The sequence below is a fragment of the Cinclus cinclus genome, chromosome Z, assembly GCF_963662255.1.
Source record: "Cinclus cinclus chromosome Z, bCinCin1.1, whole genome shotgun sequence".
Lineage (NCBI taxonomy): Eukaryota > Metazoa > Chordata > Aves > Passeriformes > Cinclidae > Cinclus > Cinclus cinclus.
In genome coordinates this window covers 64,532,439-64,559,100 of record NC_085084.1, presented here as the reverse complement: position 1 = coordinate 64,559,100, position 26,662 = coordinate 64,532,439, and the positions used below count along the sequence as shown (strand labels likewise).

Sequence of the window (26,662 nt, the reverse complement as noted above, 5' to 3'; positions counted from 1 at the left end):
TCATTTAATGCAACCTAAATTAAAACTAGAATAGGAATACCCCCAAAATTACATTTGTCTTGGCTAGCTGTAATCAAAAGCTCATTTGCAAGCACCTGCAAGCAGCATCTGTAGCCAAATAGAGAAGGCAATATTATGTTTCATTTGACATAATAAATTTTCTGAAGTACAGAATTTGAAACATTTGCAGAACAAAGAACTTCTTGTAACCATGACTGATTATAATTATGAGTAGTTCAGCACTGCTGAGGTACCTTGGAATGCTCATTGTTTAACCTGGAAACAATCTACTAAAACATGGTGTATTACCTGAGAATATGCACAAAATAAAGAGTCTCTTTGTCTTAATCACTAGAATGTCATGCTTGGAAAGCATGTAGAAGCTGAAATAAGTGAAATAGTAAGTAGAAGTATTGTGATTAAATCATTTTGTGCTAAAACAGTTTGAAGCAAAATAAATAAATAAGCAAATAAAGTAAAAATCCAACAAGAACAAAACAATCCCTCAAAAAACCAACAAACACCCCAAAAAAACAAACAAAAAAAAAACCTAACAAAAACCCAACTTCCCCAAAACAGCAAGTAAAACAAAACCAAAACCAAAACAAACAGAAAAAAAAGTCCCATAACCCCCCCAAAAGCTGCACACCAAAACAAAATTTTAAAACACCAAAAACCCCCTCAAACAAACAAAAAGCAAACCAAGTTACCTCCCCCAAAAAACAAAAAAACCCACCCCAGAGTAAATCCAGTAAACCAATCCAAAACACTGAAACAAGTAATTTTCTCTCATAAAATACATAGACTGCTATCTTTTGTGAAGACATAACTATGAAAGATGATTTGAAGATTTAAACAGCTACAAGACTGCTATCACATGCTCTTATTGGACTTTTCTTTTTTAAAAAAAGCTTCAAATACAATCCAAGATACAGAAAATATAGTGTCATTTTACTAAATACTAATGAACATTTAATAATTCATGATACTTATTTTTCCAAGGTTATGTTATATGCTGTAACTAGCTACAGCAGTCTTCATTAGCATCACCTGCACTCTCTCAAAACCACAAACAAATCTCATGTACATTTCTGCCAAAACTTTACATCCAGAAACTTTTATGCCAAACTCTCAAAATCGATTACTTTTCAATGCAGCAAAATGCAGATAAATAGTGGTTGCATTTAATGCCACTATCAAAAGCTGAAAATCTGCAGAACATTTTAGTTAATTCTCTAGGAAATCACGTCATTAAGTTTGTCCCAACAATCCTTTGCAGAGTTGAGTTTGTGAAGACAGGCATGGTCTGCTCTTCCTTGTAACCTCATAAAACTATGTGCAAAATCTTCCTGTTGGTAGATCATTTTCCTCTCAATAAGAAGTTTGTTGTACTGATGTATTCCAAAAAACAAGAAGAATCAGGGGCTCTGCACAGCATGCACATTCCAGAAAAATCATTACTGTATAATGAGTCTTTCTTTTCTCCTCCTCCTGTAAATGCCAGTCTGATGTCAAGATCACACCAAATCTGAAGGCCAAGTAATGCTCCCTTGAGGTGAGATTTTCTATTGAAACAGTCACAGCAGAAAGCACCAGTCCCCAAGGTTTGGCCTCTGATTTCAGGTGACTGCTTATCTATGAATTATGCCCTGGCTGGTGACACAGTTGTGACTGACATCTTACTCTTAAAACATACTAAAACCACTAGATCCATACAAGAATATGGTATGTGTTAGATGGAGAAGCTGCCTGCTTATCTGGTGTAGAGGCAGAGCTGTGAGAGTTTTAAGCAGTGCCAATATTCCAGAGATACAGGCCTAACCAAATAAACCCAGCCAAGTATAATACTTCCTTACTAATGACTGAAATCAAAGATATCTGTCCTTTTGAAGGTTGTTATCATGAAATCTGTCTTGACCTGCATGGGTTACAGCACACAGATTTAGGTTTACCTGATTGTCTCTAGACAGGCATGGCTGTGTAGGGAACTGCTGGTCAACTAAAGGGAAAGAAGCAAAGGCAGAGAGCCAGACTGGCAGGATGACCTTCTTCAACCTGCTGGCACTGCTCTTCCTGTTGTACCTGGGATACCATTGGCCTTTGGGGCCACAAGGACACACTGCCAGCTCACAGAGCAGTTTGTCCCCTTGCTCAGGCTTGGTAGCTCTCTGTTCATTTAACATCCTGTCTTTTTTAAAATATTACTTTTGTAGAGTTAAAAATTGACAGTAAGCTAAACAAATCCTTATTTCATAGAATGTACAGAGTCCCAGTATTAGCATTTAATAGAGGTGTTAATTCCAAACGAACCATTGTTACCTAGACATGCAAAGAGAAAAGATGGAGAAATTACCCTACTCTTTCAATATAATCCCCAACGTTCTTGACTGTTGAAAGTACTGATGAAAGAGCTTAGTCCTTTTTCCGTAAGGAAGATCTGTTCTTCATCACTGCCTTGATTTGCTTCAATTTACTTGTCAGGATTATTCTAGGAGCTACGGCTTTTGGCTAACTCTGTTTCAGTCTAAACCAGCTTCTTTTAAAAATAGGCAATGCATTATAGGCCATGAGAGAAAATGGATTATCTCTTTCTACAACTTTTCTTCTGCTGTACTGATTCAATCGACCCTGAGGAAAAAGATCTACACAGAAACTTTCAGTTCTGAGCATATCCAGGGTCTATGCAGAAAGGCTTCAGAGAATGCGGAATATACTGTGAAGCTGCAGGAGGATCTCAGGGAATATCTATGTGTATCTTTTCAGGGTCCAACAGTGAGTAGGATAGATATTTCTGAACCTGCTGACTACCAGTTTTCTTCCATAACCACTCACAAATCTGAAATTCTATAAACTTTTTTTGCAAGTTCATATGTAATCCTACAACATATTTTACGGAAGTGAGTTTCTAATGCAAAGCTTTATGTGAGATACTTTCATTTAAATCAGTTCTGGTATTTTACATGGATGAGATTTGATTTTGGTATGAAAAATAATGAATATGGCATCTTCTTTAGGACACTTGTTTATAGACTATCCTACCTCCACAGTGCTTTGGTTTGGGTTTGGTTTTTGGCAGTGAGTGGTATGAGTTGGTATTTTTCTTCTTTTTAAACACATGAGGCTACTGAGTGTTTCAACATTTTTTCCTCTGCTTATTAATGTCATAAAAGAAAAAGTAATCCAGCATCAATAAATTATTTGAGCAGTATTAATAGTAAGGTGAAAAGATAGCAGAATACAAAGCATTTAAACACAAATGCTAGAGACAATGCTAGAAATCTAAGTCAAAAACTTAGTTATTTGAATTCTTAATTAAAAATACTGTAATGTAAATGTGTATAGATTACTCAGACCCTAGAGCTCATAGGTGAATAAGAGAGGTTAAACCACAACAGCAGAGTAGTTACACAGGCAATATAAATCAAAAATAAGTCAATGTTCATGCACAACAGCACACACCACAGTCTATACTCATCAGCCTAATCACCAGTTGTGAGGGTAAAATGACCACCATTCACTCAAGACACAAGATGAATGATTTTTTTTGCTTAGACCATTTAATTGGTCTAAAAAGGGCAATTATATTGGAACTTTTATTAGCTTAGTGCCCCTTACCTCCCCCATGTGTCCTTACATCATCTTTACAAGTCATCACATCAAATCACATAAACACCATTCTAAAAACCATCACACAAAAACATTCTATGATAGTACGCAAGTCTTTATTTTTCCTAAAATTGAAAAATCACCTTTCTGCAATAAACTACAATCTGGTTAATAAAGGACAAACTTGATTTTCCGAAGTTTTGGTCACTACAGATAAGGAAGAGTACAATTGTTGTGCTTAATACTATACAGTAACAATGGCTACAGAAAAGACTGAGATTACATAGAATACCAGCATTGAAGGTAATGCCAGTCAGGTAATGCCACAGAATGCCAGTCAGAAGGTAATTCTCAACTGACATAACTTCGAAGCTGTAGAGATCAACAGAACAGAGACTCATTAAAAACCTTCATAAACTAGGTCTGAAATAGTGAAGACAGATACTGTAAGGCAATACAGCTCAACAAAAATGGGCCATTTGGGAAGCATGAAGTGAAAGGCGTAGACTCAACATCTGCTGCACTTTGCACAGGAAGATGTGTCAGCTTTCCTAAGAGTTTATCTTGGAGCCAATAAAATTGTTTGAAAAGGCTCTGAGAAACAAACAAGGCACAACACATTCTTGAGAGGATACCTGTTAGTTCCAAATGTTTGCAAGGCCATTGCTCTACAGAGTGCAAGAAAATACTAAAGCAAATTGATATTACTTCAGGCAATCTAAGAAATCTAAACCACAGAAGTAATGTATAAAGTATGATTTTTTAAGTAAAAATGGGTGTTTAAAATCTTTGTCATGAATTTATTACATGAATTAGCATCTCACAGAAGCAGTTTAAAAAATCTTCCACAATGCAAATCTTCATATAAAACTGAAGGCCAACTATAAGCAGTTAAAATAGATTCATTTTTTCACTCTTCCTCCTTTCATGCTGTTTAATATCCACTTTAATAAAAAAAGAAATAAAACACATCCAACGAGATGGCTTGATAAGAAACTTCCTATGAAACCTTAGTATGTCCTAGCTCTGAATTAAGAGCACTGGTGTTGTTTTGTTTTCAAGTGCATGTGTAGGTCACACTACTTGTGAAAAGCTTGGAGCCGCATTCTCTTTGGATCTTGTGGATGTCTTAGGGCAATTCCATATCGCAGCAGCAGCTCAATATAAGGTGGCCAAAACGACTCATTGATTGTTAAGTAAGGTTCATGTGGTGTGGTAATTAATTTGTTTATCAGATTCTGGAAGACCAAAAGGATAAGATTTAGGAAATTAACAAAACAGCTAGACTTTTATGTCCTTTAACCAAATTTATACAAATTACTGTGATGTAGGCAATAAAGAAATAAACAACTACAGAAGAAATATGAGATCTATTCAAAGTAGAAATAAAGCAAAAGACTTCCAATTAACTTCTTAACATTTTAAATGTAAAAGTTAGAACCAGAATCCTCTTTTTTTTCCAGAATAAATGTAAATTAAATCCAGTATCTAAATATGGAATTAGTTAGTGGAGTTAAAATCAGTTTTGTCATTCTTTTCCAGTTCATGGAGATCATGTTCATGCCCTCATGATACTGTTCACAGAGTACTGCACACATTACAGATCAAATAAACTTAACCATCCCATGGTGCTCTTTCTATTTATCCTAAATATTTCATCTTTATACTCAGAGCTTTTAAATGTTATACTTCCCCAATTTCAGTAAGTACAAAATATTGTTTGCCCCTTAGTGCTAAAGACAAATTCAAAATCCTTACTATCAGATTTTGTATTTTTGCATCCACTGCTGTTAATAAAAGACCCAAATAAACAACTCCTTCTGCAGAACATTCTGAAGAAGAATTGCTCCAGTTGATGTCTTTTGTACTTCCAATTATGAGAATTTACTCCAAATGAATTATTCTAGACAAATTTTCACTTAAATAGCCTTTGTGGCTGTAACTTTAATCTCAGAAAACTTTTTTTCAAACTTAACAGGGACTTGAAGCTAGAATGACACAACAAAGTGAAACCTTCCAGAAAACAAAAATAAGGAATACTGACACTTTAGGTCAGGATGTTGAAATTCAAAATGAGTCTGAATTTTTCTAATAGTGTGTTCTTCCAAACAGAAGTCAGCCATTACTTGAATATGCTCACATTTTCAGGAGATAATATCAGAAAAAATATGAAGGGCAATTCTAAAACACTAGAGTAACTTTAAAATTCTTGTTCCGTAAGGGCTGTGGCTACTCTAAATTCTGATCAGTTTTCTAGCTCTGCCTATTTTGGCATTAACAGGTATGCTGAGATATTTGAAGCATGTAAAATTATTTTGATGATGTAAGCCCAAAGCCTGGGCTTTAAACTACAGTACAATGTCATAGTGATTAGGTAATAGCATCTTTATACCAGAAAGTTTTTATAACATCACGTTTTGCCTTAAGAAAAGTATTTTTCCCCAGGGACATCTTACATATAGAAGTGTAGAACTGTCTAAGGGGGAGGAACAGAAAACTTCACTTCAAATACTACATTAAAGACAATGGTTTGCAATTCACATTCATAAACTGCACTGTAATTAAAAATTCAAACTAAGCAATGGTTGTATGCTTATAAAATCAATTATAGATGCATGAATCAGACTAACTGACTTCCTTGTATGAGTTAATAATCCAGTTCATGCACAAGACTATTGGTTCTTCTGATGCTACATATTATTTAGTCCTTCTGTTAATGTATATTTCAGAATTATTTTTCTTGAAACAGTATTAAAATAAAGCATGAAATGGACCAATTTTTGGTGTTAAACATAGCATTTGTCTCTCTCAACATGAGCCACTAAGACACATAAAACTTCTTCAAACTAAACATTGCAAAATCAAGAAATAAGAGAGTTGTTCTCCAGCCTAAACTGAACATTATTGCCACACCTCTTGAAGCAATTTGGGGTTTACTTTGATAGGAATTAAAATAGAAAACTGACGTAGATACATAGAATGGTTTGGTTTGGAATGTAGCTTTAATATTATCTTATTCCAAGCCCCCTACCAGGGGCAGGGACACCTTCCACCAGACCAGATTGCTCAAAGCCCCATTCAACCTAGTTTTGAACACTGCCAGGGATGGGGCATCCACAGCTTCTCTGGGCAAGCTGTTCCAATGCCTCAGCATGCTCACAGTAAAGAATTTCTTCTTGAGAGCTAATCTAAATCTCTTTTAATTTAAAACTAGTCCCCCATGCAGAAAGTTGCTCTCCATCTTCTATAAGCCCCCATTAATACTAGAAGGCTGCTCTGAAGTCTCCCTGCAGTCTTCTTGTAGAGACAACATTCTTAATCATTCTAGATTAACTGTTTTAACTAAATGCTACATGCTGTTGTTTACATTAATAATAAACGCTTTATGATTATCATCATCATTACATCTGAATATTTAAAAACTCCTCAAATATCTATGCAGTAAAAGCATCTTACCTCTAAAATTTCTTTCAATGTTATCACTTCTACAGCTGGCTTCTGAACAGAAGAGTTCTGGAAAGATAACCAAATTAACAAAACCCCAAACTAGTCAGGAGAAATGTTAATTGACAAAGTAAAATAATTATACAATTATTTGATTGCATAGTACACAACAGATGAAAACTTATTTAGATTTAGTCCTGACAGAAATACAAGGTGGCATTTAAATCTACCAGCTCAAAATCCTACACTTCAAATGCAACATTTTTTGAATTATCAAGAGAGATTAATCTAAAGTGATCATAGTGTTTTTACCTGTGTTTACATCTAAATAAAACCAGGTACATCACATTTATAACGTTGTACAGAACTACTATGAGCAAGATTTGTTAGAGAAAAAGTTATTTTTCATGAGCTTTAAATAAATGTTTGTAATACTCAACTCAAGACTTCATTACACAGTACCTTCATTTTTTTCTTCAAGATTTGACAGTAAATACTTACTTACTTTGATTTCAACTAAAAAAAATATCAAGGTTAAGAAATAAAATAATTAAAACTTTTGGTGGAAAAAAAAGGCAATTACAAAATATCACTAAAAGATTACTTGTTTTCCTTTGCAGCCAGCAAATAGAGCCATTTGGCAGCAATGTCAGAGGATCTGCTTGTACTGTTGCACAGTAAACCTGATTCTTAAATTCTCCAGTTTTATTCTTTTTCCCCATGCACTTCATTTTTCAACAAAATAATGGAGTTAGTATTTCACCGGCTTTCTCAGCATTGCTGTTGAATCTATCAATTTAAGTCCTAAGATGAGAGTCGGAAGTTTCAGTTTCCAGGGAGAGCCTGCTCCCTGGAAACTGCAAATCCTGGAGCTATGGCCAACAACATCTATCGATGTGCCTTCAGCTTGATACTCAGCTGAGGAAATAGAATCTACATTACCTATCTACAAAAAGTTCCTTAGAGCAAACATGAAGGTACTTCACAACCTCTGCTGATATATTTCCCTGGTCAAAATTACTACTAATACAGTTAAGTACTGCTGATCACTTAATGCTTATAAAGTCAACAAGCAGGATGTTCAGCATTTCATTATTTAGCCTGAAATGCACTTTCTCAACCCTTCCAGTCAGACAGATTTGCATGAAGAATATTCCTCAGCCTCTGATTATTCATATTATCTTTGAAAAAAAAAAATAGTCGATTTTTATCCTAGACTTAAAATGCAAGGTAGTTGTTACTACAGTCATTGTCTATATTAAAGGTGTTAGGCCTCGGCAATGGAAGCTACTGTGAGCTGCTGTGACCCAGTCCTCATGCCCACTCCCAATCCCACATACATGTTGCCAGGTGAAAGGAGGGCAGAACCAGACCAGCAAGGTTTGGAGCAGTTCAAACTATGCAGCAGCCATGTCCTAGAGACATTAACCCCGCACATTTGCCCTCATATGGAACCACTGTGAACACAAGGCGCTTCCACAAAGTGAAGCAAAATTACTGATGTGCAGAGTTAAGAGCTTGGTGCTGCTAGACTGTTGAACCAAGCTGATAACAGAAGTGAATAATATGTTCTCCTGAATCAACATAGCAAATTTCAATGCCAGTGTCCTAGGTTACAATCCAGGATGTGCCCAAAATCTATTCCATCACCACCTTCATGAACTGTTAATGGGCCTATCAATGCCTTGCCATGACTCGTAGATAACTCCCTCCAGGAGCTATCTCTGTTCACGGGCAATCAAGGACCTCCTGCAGAACTCACAGAATGATATCAGCCCATTGGGATGTGCTCTGCCCAGAGGGAGGAGCCAAGGATCCTCACCTGGATATAATGTGGGATTTGGGCCCTTACCCACTCGATTTTTCAGAGGACAAAGGCCACCAGACCTTCTTTACGAGATCACTGCTTCAACTAGACTGCTTCATCTGGACCGCTACCACCACCCTAACTAACAGGGTGTCAGGAGGAGTTCATCGTCACCACCGGGCCTGGTCCTGAGGAATCTGCCATCATCTCCTCGTGTTCCTCGGAGCTCTGAGCTGCCTCCTCCTGCCCTGCTGGAGCTGGGCCGGCGCTGTCCCACCGCCGCTGCTTCCTCGGCACTGCTTTGGGGCTTTTCACTACGCTGCGGCCCTGCACCCACCTGCCCGGCCAGGACATTCCTGCTTTTCCACCTGTCACCTACAGAGCTTCTCATCTCACCCACCAGCCCAGGATTTTCCACCGTTCCAGCTTGGTGCTCTTGGAGTTCCACAGTGGAATGAGACTGTCCCAGGTTTTGTAAAGCAAAGTCCCTCAAGGCCCCTAGTTCTGTTTGCTTTTCATGCTGTAGTTATTATTGTTGTTTGTTTGTCTTGTTATACATATTAGTAAAGAACTGTTATTCCTATCCTCATACCTCTGCCTGAAAGCCCCTTTAAGTTTCTAAATTATAATAATTTGGAGGGAAGGGATTTGAATTCTCCATTCCAAAGGGAGGCTCTGCCCTCCCTAGCAGACACCTGTCTTTCAAACCAAGACAGATTTTTGGCACCCAACATGGGGCTTGAGGGTACTGAAAGAAAAAGATAAGATAGAAAAAAAAAATAGAAAAGCTATGAAGTCACAAAGAGTGAAAAGAAAGACGGAGACTTGTCAGAAAAGAGACTGTGCTAACGAGTTTAGGAAATGCATAAATAAAATTTAAGCTAAGGAAAGATAAAACCTGGTCGAAATTAATAATTTTTTTTTTTTTTAAGTAAAGTGATTGGTGATAGCCAACACGGCTTCATTATAGCCCATCTGCACCAAACAAATTTAGTGGCCTTCTACAAGAGTTACAGAATTTGTGGAAAAGGAAGAACAACTGATGTCTTCTATCTGCACTTGTGCAGTGCATTTAACACTGTCCCAACATGAGGTGTTTTCTAAAATGGAGAGACTGAGAGCAAAATCTGTCATATTTACTAACAGCAGGAAAGGAAGGCATTCGTATGCAGAAAATCTAAGATTCAACAAAATAAGATATTTGAATAATACTTTGAAAAATAACATCATGTCTTGATATCTTCACTTGGTATTTTTACGGGTAAAATATGCACTTTTGTGCAAAACAAAGATTTTTAAAAAATAATTTATTAAATTATTTTTTTAAATTAAGATTTATTAGCTGCAAATTACAGACAGAAAAAGACAAGGGTGTAATCTGTTGCTTTGGTGACAGGTGTGAGCTAGTATTTAATTTATAATATTCTTTCTTAGCAGGTTGCAAAAAAGATGAATCCAAGTGAAACAAACTATTAAAACAAAAATACACAATAGGTATTACTAGGAAAAGGTAGGGAATTGGAAAATACTATCTTACGGGAAAACATAAAGGCATTGCCAGTTCAATTAGCAAAACAAAGAAAGAGAGGATATAAGACTGCCACCATAAATATATCAGGACAAATATACACAAGAAAGAAACAGAAGTATTCTAAGTAAAATTCTGTAAAAATATGTGGGTCTGTGTTAGACATGGATAAATTTAGACTGGAAGCTATGAGATAGTAGTAATGAGGTACAAGAAGAAAAAACACAGGAGAAACAGTTGTAAAAAATTATTTGCTCTAAAATGGAGCTCAATGATAATAATAAAGAAATATATTATGTGGTTACCAGGGAACTGGACTAAAGGAGTAATTTCAACTTCTGTAATTTTAAGTATGCTTGAAATCAAAATCAAAAACTGCCTTTTTTTGTAGCTTTTTTTAATCTATCAAATAGAAATGGTAATAGTTTTATTTTTACTGTATGCTTTGAATGTATTATGTAAAATATTCACTGGCTGCCTATTTTCCCTGAAGTTATAAGATAATTTTTGACCCAGTTTGCCTGAACAAAATCTGATGGTTAACATTCCAAAGTACTCTGTAATTATAAACACTTTTCCTTATTGTTCCAAAAACACTGTTAGACAATTAAGATTTGCTTTGCCAAGGAAAATAGGAATCTACTTGCCCAATGAAGTGAAAAAAAAAAAAATCAGTTTGGACTGAACCACACACCATTTCCAAATTTGGTATAGCTTGCAGTTGCTATGTATTGCTATGCACCTCATTGGTTAAAGGATATATGCATTAAGAAATATAATATCCAGCTGGAAACAGCATTAAATAATACAAAACCTGAAAAATATAAATTAATGCTAGAGGATCAGCTGTAAAAGCTATGCTTATTTCAAAACAGAACTGCAGGTTCAATTCTAGTGACTTTAAACAGATATTGAATCTAACTAAATATAAATTGAACATTTCAAATTTAATAGGCAAAGGAAAATCTTACCTTGTTTTTAGTATTTTCAGCTTTCTCTGGATGGGGAAAGTGTTCATCCAGGAATACACCCAAAGCACTCAAGAGTTCTTTCTTGAAGGTCTTTAATTTCAGTACTTTATTTTTCAGTTCATTGGAATCTCTAATTTCCAAACAAACAGTAAAAACATTGCAATAGAACAAGGGATCAAATCAAGTAACTAAAACGCCCTTCATAAGTAAAAAACCCCCTTATTATCTATTGTTAGAAATTCAACATCTTTAACCACAGGGTATAGTAGCAGCATTACTTTCATGTCTCAAATATGGATTACTGAGCAATTATTTGATCTATTGAACAAAGCAAGGAATATTTTTTTAAGATTTTGCTTGCTCATATGCTCCTCTTGATATTTAAATTCTTTAATTTATAACTCAAAAATGTAGAAATACCTTTTTGCAGAATGTTTTTGAGCTTGGGTATTTGCCTCTTCTTCAATTTTATTAAGAGTATCTAGCATCTGTTTCTGTTCCTCATACCACTGCTCTTCTCTTTGAAACATGAAAAGTAGAAAATGGCACAACAGATAAATAGTTTCCCTGGGCAGTCAAAAAAAAAAAAAAAAAAAAAAAAGGAAGAAAGCTTACAGCATTCCAAAGTCCAAATAACTGTATTACCTTTTCAGATCTTCTTCCAGGCTTTTATTCTTTGACCGAACTGCTGATAGAACCATTTCAAGATCATCTTTTACTTTCAGCAACTATAAAAGAAATTAAACTAATGTTTGCAGGTAGCCCAAGCTCTAGTATTTGTTCTATGTAATGCTGCATCTATAAATCTGATAAAGAGGGACAAAATCATCTGCAATTTCTTAATAAACATTAAAATCCAGTTTAAAATGCAGGAGCTATTCCAGATGTCACCATAACCAGTTGCTCTTTAGTGTCTTCTTGAATCTCACGGAGCTTAACAAAATACCTAATTTTACCTGAAGCATAGGGTGGAGCACACATATGAACCACGTGGCTGACAAATGACTGAGGAGAAAATGTCTACAGCACCAGGGCTCTATTTTGTAAGGTATTGCAGGTGCTGGCAAGAATGAATCCATGCTACTTGCACCACATAAAATGTACAGAAAATGAAGATGCATCAAAGAAATACTAACTGCATCCATTAACTAAATGATTCTAAGTGCTATGGGTATATCTGGGACAGGAAATATGGAGAAACAAAATTACTGTCGTCAGAAGCTATTGCATTGCTGAATCTAGGGAACAGTGGACTCTCAATGGGCTGGGTCTTTTATTACAGAAACACAGAATGGGTAAGGTTGTGTTGAGGAATACACTTAGTGCAGGTAGCTCAGGGTGCAGCTGGAGTGGGAGCTGCAGGTTGAGCTCTAGCAAGAGGCCCAGGTAAGAGGCCATGAACTGCCAACTTTTTGCAGAACAAGAGCCCAGGGACCTGTGGCCCTGCCTGGTGAGGAGACATTGAGACATGGCAGGAGATGTTGACACCTGGACTTTCCTTGTTTAGACTGTGAAGGTATAAAAATCTTTGAGGGTATAAGATCTCCTTGCTCTGGGACCCTCTTCAGAGGCACCTAGCTCAAGCTGTTATTCTATTACTATGCCATGATTAAATTAGTTTAAGGATTGGGATGTGTGAGCCTAAGGGAAATAGGAAACCTAGGGTTGAGCTGATAAAGAAACCTGATCTGTGGGAGTGTGAGAGGTCTAGTGTGAGATGTACCAATGGGCTTAGTGACTGAAACCATGGCTCCTGGATTGCTGGACAGGGAATTTTCCTTAACCATTGTGAGGGACCACAGTGGTCCAACCTCCCTACTCATCCAAGAGCACAGAGCACAGGTTGTATCCAGGCAGTTCTTGAGAGACTCCAGTGAGGGAGACTCCACAATCCTTCTGGGCAATCTGTTCCAGTGCACAGTAAAGAAGCTCTTCCTTGTGTTCTTGTGCATTCCATTACTCTTGTCCTATTGCTTGGCATCACTGAGAAGAGCTGGCTCCATTCTCTTCAGATACTTGTATAAATTGATGAGGTCCCCTGTTAAAGCACTATGGTCTTCTACAAAATAATGTTTCTTACATAAGCCTATGATTTGGATGTATTTTTTCAGCTTCCACATTCCATATTCCAAAATAGGAGCACTTGAGAATTTAGCTCAAAGAAATACAAATTCTGAAACTATGCTCCATACACACATCTAAAAAAAACCCTGTAATCCACAAATATCAGACCAACATGTCATAGCTACACAGGCAAATCAAAGTGTGTAACCTAACTTTTTGAAAGTGCCTCTTAACAGCAGTGGGGTTTGCTGCTGTGAGTGATACCAGAAGGCATTGCACATAGGAATATTCTCAAGTCACACAGTATTCCTATGTCCCATCAGTATAGCGTTATGTTACCCATAAGCATTCTTGATTTGCTCTTTCTTCCAATGGAGGAACCCAACAAACTATTTGTAAATTATTGCCACAGAACTTAATGTGTAAGATAACGGATTCTTCTGTGTAACACGTAATATTATAATAATTTTATCATACTTAAAATAATTTTTCACAATTTTCTATTAAGTATGAAATGAAATATAACTTTTTGTTTAAAAAAAAAACCACACACAAATATCTTAAAGGTAGATATCAGAGGACAGGGTCAGACTCTTCTCAGTGGTGCCAAGTGATAGGACAAGGGGTAACAGGCACAAACTCAAATACATTACTTCCATTTGAAAATTACAAAAAACTGCTTTACTGGAGGGTGACTGAGCATTGGAACAGGCTGCCCAGAGAGGCTGGGGAGTGTCCTTCTTTGAAGATATTCAAAAGCCACCTTGACACAATCCTGTGAGGCAACTAGGGGCAGGGTTAATTGGTGGATTTGGATGGTTGGACTTGATCATCTTAGAGGTCCTTTCCAACCTAAACTATCCTATGATTCTGTCTCCAGCGGCCCCTTCTAACTCCAGCCACTCTGTGACAAATTCCACTTGGCAATTAAAATTCAGCTGCAGATCATCTTGAAAACACAATTCTGAGTGGACCTTCTAGCCCAAGAACTTGTGCAGTGTTAATGAAAAGTAATCTTGAAAAGTACAGTTTGTAGGCTTCAGCCCTAAAAACGGGCCCTGTTGTATGATGTTAAAGATGATGGCTAAATCTTTGCAAGCATGGTCATCAGTGTCTTTGGCGCAAGATTTCTGTCTCCTGGTGGCATCTAGCACAATGGGACTCAAATCCTAAATGAGGCCTTGGAGCATTAATGTAGCAGGGATGTTGTCTATCATGTAATTTTTGTTGCATGCAGATAAGTTCGCTGAGCTACTGTGATTAGATGGTGTATCCAGAGGCAAAATACTGTTTACTGTGCCTTACTCACTGACTTGTGCAATAAGTCAGTTTAAAACCTCACTTGTTAGAACTAGGAAATTTTACTAGTTACATTACAGGGAAAAAAAACCCAAACATTACAACATAAGTGGCTGAAGGAAAATACACAGCATTTTACCAGTAGTCCAGCCTAGAAACACTGATGGAAAATGCAGCAATTACATATATTGTTTTTATTTTTTTCCCAACAGAATTTTATTGTCTCTTATAAACAAAAAGACTTACCTCTTGTTTTCCTAATTCTAACAGTACATCTGGATTGGTAGAAATTACTGAAAAATAAAATGAATTTGTTATTTTTTTGCATTGGATAATAAAGATTTATTGATAATGAAAAGCAGCCTGGCTAGAGATTTTTGTACCTTTTAAAAAACAGTTTGGCACTCAGCAGCATTTTAACCACATGCTGTGGTGTCCTGCTGGGCTAGCCTATAATCACTATCACTAAATTAAAATTAGACTGAAAAAAGTGCAGTGTTAATGCCAGTGAGTCATTTAGCTCCAAATACATTGGTGTAGGTGAGTAATGAACAAAAACTGCACTTCAAGACAACTGAGCCTGACTTTTTCAGCAGATGGCATTCAATCAATGTTACCAATGTGGGCAATCAAATTCTTCCAGTCTTCCAATTCCTTGTCAAACAGCCACCCGAATGCTTGATCATGATGATAGAACCTAGTTTTAATAACTTCAGAATTATGTCACCGTCCTTACTGTTCGCAAGAACAGCTGTATACAGGGAAATGAATGGCCCAATAAGGCCAGTATCCTAACTCAAACACTGAACAACAGCAATACCTAAGCAAAAGCAAAGCATAGTTCAAGAAGGTGGAAATGTTTCCCCAGAATGCTTCTACAAAATGCAGTGATTTACAACTCATGCATTTTCAGAATAAAACCTGAAGTTTGTTTTTTACAGCATTCAACAGACTCCAGTCAATCCTCATATCCATGTCAACTTGCAGCTTCTGCATAAAGATATGAATTTTTGGAACTATTTCAGTATATTAACAGGAGAAATTAAAGGTATTCTAACAGATTAAAATCTTTATAAGACAGGTTTTTTTGTGCAAGTTTGGGCTTGAAATCTCTACTCTTACAATTAATTAACGAAACAATTCCTTTAACAAAAAGGAAACCCTTAACCCTCTAAAGACAGCATGAAACATCTCCTAAATATACACAGTCAATTTAATAAATTCAGAAAAGTATACTTTCTTTGGTTATAGTAATTACCTTAAAAAATTTTAAGAAGCTTTAAATTAGTTTTAAAAACACTGTTCTGAGATAAAAATTAGAAAAGCTACTGAGTTAAAAATGTATTAAATTAAATGCTTCAAGAAAATTCCTTTTACTTGGAGAATTACTGTTTCTAAATCTTGACACAACTTGAATACTGTGAGAGCTTCAGGAGATAGTGGTCTGTGCTTTATTAGAGTGAGATTTCTTTATTGACATGAATATCCTACCTACACAAGATAACATTCATTGGTGTACTTTTATTCACATTCACTGGCATACTTGAATAATTCATATATTGAAAAAAATTCATACAAGTCTTCTCTTGGCCACTTCCTGCTGACATGATCTTTATAAGCCCTCCTTTACCAATAACTGCCTCATAACACTTCTTTATTTCTAGATACCTAATCCTGAGTTCATTCTTGCCATTCAGAGTTTATACTGTGTGAGCATCAGAAGAGAAAGGCTCTGTCTTCCTGGGAAAGAAATCATTAATTATAGTGGAATGAAGGAACAATGCAGATCTAAAACACTGGGACAACACACTTCAGCCAGGTGCAGCTGTAAATTCATTGGTTGCTCAATAAATATTTTTCAGTTGTAGAATCACTACATTTGCAAAAATCAAATGTCAGACAGAATTGCGTAGTGATACAAAGTACAATTACTAAGAAAAATACTACCAGATGCTAGGAATGTAAAAGCAACTACTATGCACATGTTTATACAGAAACTCATATTAAAATAAAACAAAAAGGTATTTGGCAGAATACTGCTATTTTGCAAAGGAAAACAGAAATTATGCAGAGACCACAACTGTTTGAAATGGTTTAAAATATGGTTGCTTTCACTTCCTGATTTACAAAGGTAAAAGTTAAATTTTATTTTTATAAGCCAAATGCTTTAAAAAGTTTTAATTCAGCTGATTTAGCAGATCTAGAGCTATATAAATAATACCAGAAATTGAGAAAGAAAAAAGAGACTAAAGTAAATATTTTGCAAAAATAAAATTTGCATCATGAATTCAAGTCTGTTTGCCAATATTGTGCTCAAAAAAAAATGTAGAACAGCCAAGTTACAACCTCTGAAAATAAGGTTTAAGATTGAAATGCTGACAGGTCCTCATTTACAGGAAATGAACTGGCCACTACTAAAAGCAAAAACCAAAGTAACAAGGCAGCCTGACATTCATGGTCTATTAGTAAATTGTATTAAATCAGTATTTCTGCTATTTCCATTTAGAGAAAATGAAACAATGTTTTCAATTAAGTAATTCCTCCTTCAAAACAAATAGTAGGTAGAAACAAGCCAAGACAGAGAAGTAAGCAAGACGGACTCATTTTCATACAGGCACCATAACTATTCAAATTCTTATCAACAATTTCTTTTCTTCCATGGGAAAGGGAGCAAAAAAACGCAGAGATTTGGCTGTAAAGTATTAATTATAAAGAGATGATTTCTTTACTACAAAATTAAGACTTCTAATAAGAAATATTATCATCTAGGAAGAAGTAAGAATGGTTGAACAAAGAGCGTCAGCAAGCCAAAAAAATAGTCCAAGGGTGCCTTTAAGCCAATAGCTTGAAGTTTAATATACATATTTTAGTACAGAAATCTCACTGCCTCAGGTATTTTACCCAGATAAAAACTAAGTTCTTTCAATTAATTTGCTTTAAGCTAGCAGTTTATTCATGAACAGCAGCCAGAAACAAGTATGTTCCAAATTCATTCAATGACATGCCTTTGGTCTACATTCCTCAGAAGCACTGGAGGCTGACAGTTCTTGGAATGACGCTTACAACACTGAACTATGAATTCATTCTAATAGAGCAACAATATCTATTTTTAAGAAAGAAAAAAATATTTTTCTCGGCTTCTCTTATTTAGTGATGAGATGCAGCAAGTACATACACTTTGAAAAAAGTTGGAGAACTGCCCCTAATGTTAATCTGAAAAGGCATTTCCATTTGGCTAAATGACAAAACATTGGAAATCACATCTTCTGTAACACATTCCTATAATTTTGCAAACACTACAAAACCAAGCCTCTACTGGCACAAAATATTCAAATGAGTCAATATAATAACTTAAAGATTAACTAGAAATTTACTGAATTGACAGATGCTAACAGGTCCTTGACAGAAGACATAACCATGAGGACTACCAGAACATTAATTATAGTGTTGTGTGAACTGTTTCAGCAATCTCCATACAGGATATCCGAAAACAAAGATTACTTTACTCACACTTAGATCCTGAATGCTTTTATTTTCAATGTTTGGCCACATCAGCCTTGCAAGACAGTGAAATCTGTCAGCAAGTGATGCTTATGTACAAGAGAATTTTGAAGAACTGAGGAATTTATACCTCTTGATAATGCCTCTGATAATGCCTAACAGACATGAGAACTACCACTAGTCTCAGTAGATGCATGGCTAATGTATCAGCTTCTTAAAAGACAAAATTAAGACAGTATTATTTGCCAAAGTATTTCTGTTCTAAAATGACATACAAATACAATATGGAGAAAAAAACAGTCACACAAAAAAGAACATGAAGGAGGGTAACGGGATAATGAACTTTTCTTATTTGGCTAGAAGATCTGCTAATAGCTGTTTTTCCATTTAACTGGCTGATGAATAGCAGTATGAATCATGCACTTATTTGTCCAGAATAACAGGATTAAGTTATAGTGGAATTCACTTTTAATTTCAAGTCAACTTAGAACTGAAGTGCAAAAACTATGAAGAAATGAAACATACATGCTACTTTTTAAAGTAGTATTAAATTTATTTTGATTTTAAGTAGTTGTGGAAGGAAAATACAATCAGCAGACATACAGTATACTCATGGCCCAGAAGAAAGAAGCTTTGCATAACATTCTATATGAATTCTTTACAAGAAAACAATTACTTACTTTCAGGATTTTTCGCTTGCCACTGACGATACTCAACTGTTAAAGATTTCCACTGCAGCATTAACAAAGAAAGCTGTGTAACAAGAAAAGAAGCACCTCTTGAAGTGTGTTGAGTTGCATTGGCATAAAATGAGGTATAACAGAACAGAAATTGAGTTATTAAGTTGATAGAGTAGAAAACAAAAGAGCGTCTATTACAATAGAACCTAGTTCCTTCAAAATATTTTAGTCACTCAAAGGGATCAAGAAAAGTTTCTATTATTTTTTCAAGAGGGGGAAATGAGGAGGAGTCAGAGTTGGCAGAGTTGTGAAAATCCTTCAGAGGAAGGTTCATATAGGTAAAGAAAAGCTTCCTAATATAATCTCTGAATCTCCCTTCATGTATCGTTGAATCATTCCCACACATAATATCACTGGGTATCAGGGAGAAGGTATCAGCATCTCTCTATCCACTTCCCTAAGGAAGCTGTAGAGAGGAATGAGGGCATCCCTCAGTTCCTCCTCTCCTAAGTAGAGAACCCCAAAGTCCTCAGCAGTTCCTCACAGGACATGCCTTCCAGCCCTCCCACCAGCTTTGTTGCCCTCCTCTGGATGCACTCAAGGACCTTCACAACCTTCTCAAATTGTGGGGTGCAGAATTGCACTGAGCACTGCAGGTGAGGCTGCACAGCACTGAATACAGGGGATAATCCCCTCTCTTGTGGCAGGCAGTGCCATGCTCAAGGCTCCTGGGATGCCCTTTGGCCTCCAGGCTGCCAGGGCACACTGCTGGCTCACCCTGAGCTGCTGTCAACCAGCACCCTCAGATCCCTTTCTGCAGGGCTGCCCAGCAGCCACTCCTCCCCTGCTTCTTTTGGTGTTATTAAATGTAATGCCATTCAGGATTGCTCCGTGTTCTAAGCCAGCCAGATCCCTCTGCAAGACTTCTGGTCCCTCCAGAATGTCACCAGCCCTGTCCAGTCTGGAGTCATCAGCCAGCTTGCTTATGGTGCATTCCAATCCCTCATCCAGAGCACTGATAATCACATGGAACAGAACTGGCCCCAGAGCTGCACCCACAGGAACACTGCTGGTGACTGTTCACCAGCCAGATGCAGCCCCAGCCACAGCACCCGTGAGCTCTGCCCTTCAGCCAGGTCTACACCCAGCACACTGTGAATCTGCACATCCCACAACTGCACAGATGTCCAGAAGGATGTTGTGAGGGACAGCATAACAATGACATTTAACAAGAAGAACTTACATATGCACGGATTAGGAAAAAGTCCAAATAGGTATTTAAGTTACACCCCTTCTTCTCCCATTTTGCTGCCTATGTTAGTAATTTATTGGTTGCATTTTTCAAAATTAGTAAGGGAAAATCTGTCCTTATCTCGATCCATGAGGCTTCATGGAGTTATATTTCCTCTCCCCTGTCCAGATGAGTAGAGCAGTGATGAAAAGCTAAGCTGGCATATAGGATCAAACCCACAACAGATGCACCTGAGGGAACTGGCAGGTGAAATGGTAAAGCCACTATACATAATTTTTGAAAAGTCACGGGAGTCTGGTGAAGAACCCACTGACTATAAAAGGAGACACACAACCCATATTATTACGAAGAGAAAAATAAAGATCTGGAAACTACAGATTGTTTAGTCCCACCTCTGTGACCAGCAAGACAAGGGAGCATATCCTCACTGAAATTACACTAAGGCATGTGGAAAATTAAGACGCAACTGGTGTTAAGGAGCATAACTTTAAGTGCAAATCATACCTGACAAATTTGGTAGCCTCCTACAACAGGATTACAGCATCGGTGCATAAGGGAAGAGCTACTGGTATCATCTATGTGGGAGTTGTGCAAAGCATTTGACACTGTACGGAACAACATCCTTGTCACTAAACTGGAGAGACACAGATTTGACATACAGACCACTCAGTGGGTAAGGAATTGGCTGGATAGTCACACTCAGAGGTGCAGTCAACAGTTCAGCATCCAGGTGGAGAACAGTGATGGCAGGCATTCCTTAGGCCTTGTTTCTGAGACAGGCACTGTGTAACACCTTTGTCAGGGACATGGACAGTGTGATTAAGGGCACCCTCTGCAAGTTCACTGACAGCACCAGGCTGTGTGGGGCAGTTGACACACAGCAGGGACAGTATGGCATCCAGAGGGACCTAGACAGGCTTGGGAGCTTCACTAGTATGAAACTTATGAAGTCCAACAAGACCAAACACCTGGTCCTATACCTGGGTCAGTGAAACCCCCAGTATAAATATAGGCTGACTGAGAGCAGCCATGCCAAGAAAGACCGGGTGGATGAAAAGTTGGACACACACATTTGCAGTTCAGAAAGCCAGTCGTAACCTCTGCATTAAATGTAGCATGGTTAGCAGGTGAAGGGAGGTGATTCTGCCCCTTCACTCTGCTCCGGTGAGATCCCACCTTAAATGCTGCCTACAGCTCTGGAGTTCCCAAGAGAAAAAGGAGGTGAACTTGCTCAAGTAAGTCTGGAGGAGAATCACAAAGATGGTTGGGCTGGAACACCTCTCCTATAAACACAGGTGGGGGGAGCTGAGGTTGTTCAGCCTGGAGAAGGGTCCAGGGAAACCCTCCAGTGACTGAATGGGGCCTAAAAGAAAGAAGAGACTGTTTACAAGTGCATGTAGTGATAGGAAAAGGGGAAATGGCCTTAACATAAAAGAGGGAAGGTTTAGATTAGATATTAGGTAGAAATTCTTTATTGTGTAAGCACAAAGATATTGGAACAGGTTGTCCCGAGAAATTGCAGATGCCCCATCCCTAGAAGGGTTCCAGGCCAGGCTGGATGGGGCTTTGACCAATCTGATCTAGTGGAAGGCAACCCTGCCTATGCCTAGGTTAGAACTAGATGGTATTTAAGGTCCTTTCTAACCTAGGCTATTGCATGATTCTACAGTCTTAACAGAAAATAAAGCATTTTAAAAAACCCACTGTCTTACCTTGGCATCTGACGGTAGCAGTGTATCTGTTCCTAGAAGCATTAATTTGCTCTGACACTTGGTAGAAAATAAAAGAAATAAAGCACAAAGAAAGTTTGCTTACTGTTCTCTTTTGTAAGAACAAAGCACAATCCTTAAAAATTTAAACAAACTTTTTTAATATAGGAATAAAAGAATTTTAACTTGGATCCTTCCACATCCCTTATACCCTAATCCAGAAGAGCAAATTAAGAAATGTATGGAAATCATAGCACAGTAAAGCACAACTTAATTAACTCTGAAGGAGAAAAGTAGCAGCTAAAGATGTATCCTTTGAGTAAACAGGCAAGTTACGAGGGAAAAGTTCACATGGGGAAAGGTATTAAACAGATGAAGAACATGAGAAACTGGGAAGAGAGTCACGGACAGGGTTGAACAGGGAAGGTGCTGAGAAGTTAATAAACATTCAGCTACTTTTCTGGCTCTCTAAACAGAGCAATCATATTATAATATATATTTTTAGATTTAAATCATTTAGAGCAGTATACTGTACAGTTTAGAAGTGGTCTGATTTATGGGAGCATACTGCATCAACTCTCATGACTGCAGTGGGGTAAATATGCAGTGTGAAATTCAGGCCAGCACAAATATCCAAGGCATAAACAGGAGACACCTGCTAAACTCTCATTTTTTAGTAATTGTAACCAAGTTAACCTGCCCTATAACAAAGTAGGATGTATTCTACTAAGCAGTAGAATCACTGACCAGTACTTTGGAAATCTTGCTGTTAACGTTTGGATACCAGAACACGTTGCAGGACTTCTCCCACAAAAACTGTTCATGATGACACACAATCATTGGAACATTACATGTAACCATATAGCCTAGGAGCTAATTAAATGGCTATTAGCTTAAATCTTTTGCCAAAACATGAGTGCATTCAGGATGCAAAATCCAAATAATAAAAATTCTACTGTTTTCATCAACTTCCAAAAAATAACACATCACTTCTTGTATTATTTTGGGCATGCTGGGAATGAGATACAAGATATCAAATATTTTCCATTATATTCAAAATAGGAAACATTCAGATTTCTCTTCTAATTTGAAAATTCCACAGAAAGTTCAGGTCCTCCAATGTGGTGCCAAGCAAAAGTTCAGAACCTGAGAAACAGAATTCCCTGCCACTTGTTACATGCAAACTTAACTTAATGCTCAACAAGAAATAAATCTTGTTAGTCTTTTTAAATAAACCTGTGTAAAATTATTGCATTGTCAGTTGTCTGTACTTTGTTATACTTCAAGTTTGGAAATACTTTTAGTTCAATTTCTGGTATTTCAATGTTTTGAATCTACAACTCAGAATGCAAGCAAATAGCATGTAAGTACAATGAAAAACTGAGTGAAGCAATTAAGACTCTGAAAATAAAATGTATAACATGACTTTCCATCAGATTCAGCAGAATCTAAAAGGAAGAACAATATTCCCTAAGAACTGATAGAAGACCATCTTTTCTGGGAATCCTGTAAATAAAAATAACCAGCCCTAAACTTGTTATTTGTTAGCATATTGTACCATGTATCAAGAGAGGAATTTTAATCACTACAATGTAACGGTCAGTTTGCATAAGCCTAGGGAAACATTACTGTCCTCCTCTGCCTCTCTCTCCTCTAAGATCCCAAGGACCTGTGAAATGGAATCCCATCTTTTGTGACGCTAAAGAGAGAAGGGTCTCTGTATGCTGTTACTACCATAACACAAGTAAATTGTTTCATTTTCCATAATTCCAACATATAGTCACACACTTACTAAATCATAACATCAGCACATTGACACTACAAGGCATTCTTCACCCCTGCCAGCACTTCTACATTTGACCTTTCCGAAGATCTTATTTGCTTTTTTTGTTTGTGATTTTTGTTTGTTTGTTTGGGTTTTTTGGTTGGTTCGTTGATTTGGTTTTGTTTGAAATGGCTTCTTTGGAGGGGTGAGGCATGCATGTAGTGAATAAAATAATTCTGAAAAGCTTAATAATAAAGCTGGTCTCTCATTTATACTTGTGTACCTCTTCCATCTGCTTCCAAATACTATGACATTCATCCAAGAGTTCTTCCTTGGCATCTTCAGGACCAACTGTGTTAGTGATTTCTGATGAACAGTGAGCCTATTAACAAGCAAACAGAACAGTTATCATTTAGATCTACCATAACTAATTACTAAATCATACCTTCCACTTCAGATCAATTATATAACAGAATAAGATCCCTTATTCCAAAGCTTATAGCTAGCTCCTCTATAGTTCTAGAAAGCACCCAGGCATTAGGTAAAATCAGCTAACTATATAACTAAGGTAAATTAGAAGACACTAATTATCGACTTTTAAAATTGAATTACAAAGTCCTAAATTTTCATAACTGATTTGATTATCTGCAACGGCTTCTTTATTTTCCAACAACTTTAATACCGAAAAAGCAAGAGAATCTTGCATCTACAAAACCACACTTTATATATCTGCAAAATTTTTAAGCAGTTACTTCTGCTCAGTCAATAAATGTGCTAATCCACTTCTCCTTCGAGTTCAAAATATTTTTGATTAGCAAATTAAGCATCCTCAAAGTTATAAGAAAAACAAGCAGAAGAACCTGAAATATATACAGATAACCAAGGAAAGAGGGCACCTGGACAGTCAAAAGAAATATCAGCCCAAGTTAAATTAAAAACTTTGAGGAATTCTTGGGTCAGAGAGAAACACATAAAAATTTGTACATTTAATTCTAGCTTTCTTGCTTAAGAGATACCTGAACGACATCAGCAATTAAGAGGGGAAAATAAGAAGGGCAAAAAAATTTTTTCCAGGGAAAACCACCAACAGGTTAGATGCAAGAAGCATTTAAAAATACCTTAGTGCATTGCTAAGCCCACCAAACACACAGAAATTAAATGGAAACATTAAAAATAGACAATGATCTAAAGAAGAATTAGACTTCTCTACCTTCCTAATGAAGCACAAATTACTAACTCAATATTTTGTTCTTCTTCAGAACAAAACCAGAGCATCAGAGAAAATTATGTCAAAATCCTGATTTAAAAGGAGTGAAATATTCAACTAGTACTTCCAAAGTTCAAGGACCTTATAGCAAAGTCGACAAGGAAAGAAAATCAGAACATCTTACTGAATCCTGGAATTACACTAGAGAACTCATATATAGCCAATAGTTCTACTAAGTCTTCCTGCAAATTTGCTGCATTTAAAGCAGAACTCTACAAAATCTAGGTTACCATGATCTTATAAGAACTAATGAGCATGGATTTTGCAAAGGAAAATCATTATCTTCTTAAGAGTCTTGAAATGTCTCCATAATATGAAACAGAACCAGTTCCCATAATTTATTATGACTTCTGAAATGGCCCCTGCAAAGACTGCCCAGAAAGAAGAAACTAAGAAAAAACTAATTTTTTCTCAGACAAAAACCTGTTAAGGACACAAAGAGGGTCTGGGGGGATAGTGAAGAATGAGAAGAAAAAAAGGAAGGGGAGAAAGAGAACCCTATACTTTGGAAATTTGAAAGGGGTCTTGGGTCTTCCACCTGTGTCCACTTCAATACTACAATTTATCACAATGAAATAAATACGAAATAAAACTCTGAAGAGAAAGCCAGAAAATCTCCATCACACAAAAATGATTAAATGATTCTGTTGTTGTTGACTTTAAATTTCCAGATGGATTTAATGCAACATTTCAAAATGTACATATTGTGAAACACGACAGAGCCCTCACAAGTCAAACTGACTTGCAGACCTTAATCCTGTGCCCTTAACTACCACCTCAGTACACACAATGAAGTGTCACTTTTGGATGTTAGTTTCTTATAGCTTACAGTTTTCCCTATTTCAGTATGGTTAAATTGCGTTTCTACTTCTACACCACACCTGAAAACTGAAGTTTTTTGGCATTAACACTAATGTCTTCCAGTTTCAATGTTATTCCTTCTTACCTTGTTTTAGGATTACATAATTAGATAAAAAATACACACGTGTCCAAATGTAGGCTCTATGCTAGCCAAGGCTTTATGAAAAAAATCACAGAATGGGTCAGGTTGGAAGGGACCATAGGGGATCATCTTATTCAACGTCCCTGCTCAAGCACGGTAATCGTGGATCACAGGATTGTGCCCAGGCAGTTCCTGAGTATCTCCAGTAAGCGATACTCCACAGCCCCTCTGGGAAATCTGTTCTGCACAGTAAAGAAGTTCTACCTCATGATCCTGGGCATCAGTTTCTGCCCATTGCTTATAGTCCTGCTCGAAATCTGAGAAGAGCCTGAATCCATTTTCTTGGCACCGCCCCTTCATATACACATTGAAAAGGAGGAAATAGTCACGTGACCAAGTACGAATTGACCAGAGGCGGGAAGACAGTGAGGGAGGGGAGAGAAAAGCGACACCAGATTTGTGCAGGAGACACGGAGGCACCTTAGGAGGCAAAATATCGGCAGGGTAAAAACGCCGCAAAAGCGATAAGAGAGGGAGTCCCCGCCCCCCCCCGCCCGACGAGAACCCCTGCAGCGTAGTGGCTGGAAGACTTGAGGCGGGACATCCACGCTCGTAGGCGAGGGATAAATGAAGGTGGTCCCTTCCCAGCCAGGCAGTCAGCGCCCTCCCTGCCAAGCGGCCCCGCGGCCCTCACGACCGAGAGCTCTTCCCGGCCCCACGGCGTTGAAGCGCCGGAATCCCCCCGACCAGCCCGGACTCTCCCGCCGCCCCTCCCGGCCGTTACTACCATCGCTGCTTCGCGCCGTCCGTTGCGCCGTGCTTACGT

The 26,662-nt window shown here is 37.3% G+C and overlaps 1 protein-coding gene across 1 annotated transcript; it reads right to left on the bottom strand.

Annotated features, from left to right (window-relative positions):
- Positions 1-3,869: 3,869 nt before the first annotated feature.
- Positions 3,870-26,632, bottom strand: CENPK (centromere protein K). Its single transcript, XM_062513301.1, has 10 exons — positions 26,624-26,632; positions 23,910-24,008; positions 21,865-21,921; positions 18,901-18,973; positions 14,966-15,012; positions 12,002-12,084; positions 11,777-11,875; positions 11,357-11,486; positions 7,063-7,119; positions 3,870-4,844 (listed from the first exon to the last, which is right to left on the bottom strand). Exons 1-10 carry the CDS (start codon positions 26,624-26,626, stop codon positions 4,686-4,688), a joined length of 807 nt encoding a protein of 268 aa, XP_062369285.1. The 5' UTR covers positions 26,627-26,632; the 3' UTR covers positions 3,870-4,685.
- Between the last annotated feature and the right edge of the window lie 30 nt (positions 26,633-26,662).

Coding starts and splice junctions, on each gene's coding strand:
- CENPK (XM_062513301.1), bottom strand. Junction 11,487..11,776: donor CAAAAACATTCTGCAAAAAG/GTATTTCTACAT, acceptor TTTGGAAATTAG/AGATTCCAATGAACTGAAAA. Junction 7,120..11,356: donor CTGAAAATACTAAAAACAAG/GTAAGATTTTCC, acceptor TTATCTTTCCAG/AACTCTTCTGTTCAGAAGCC.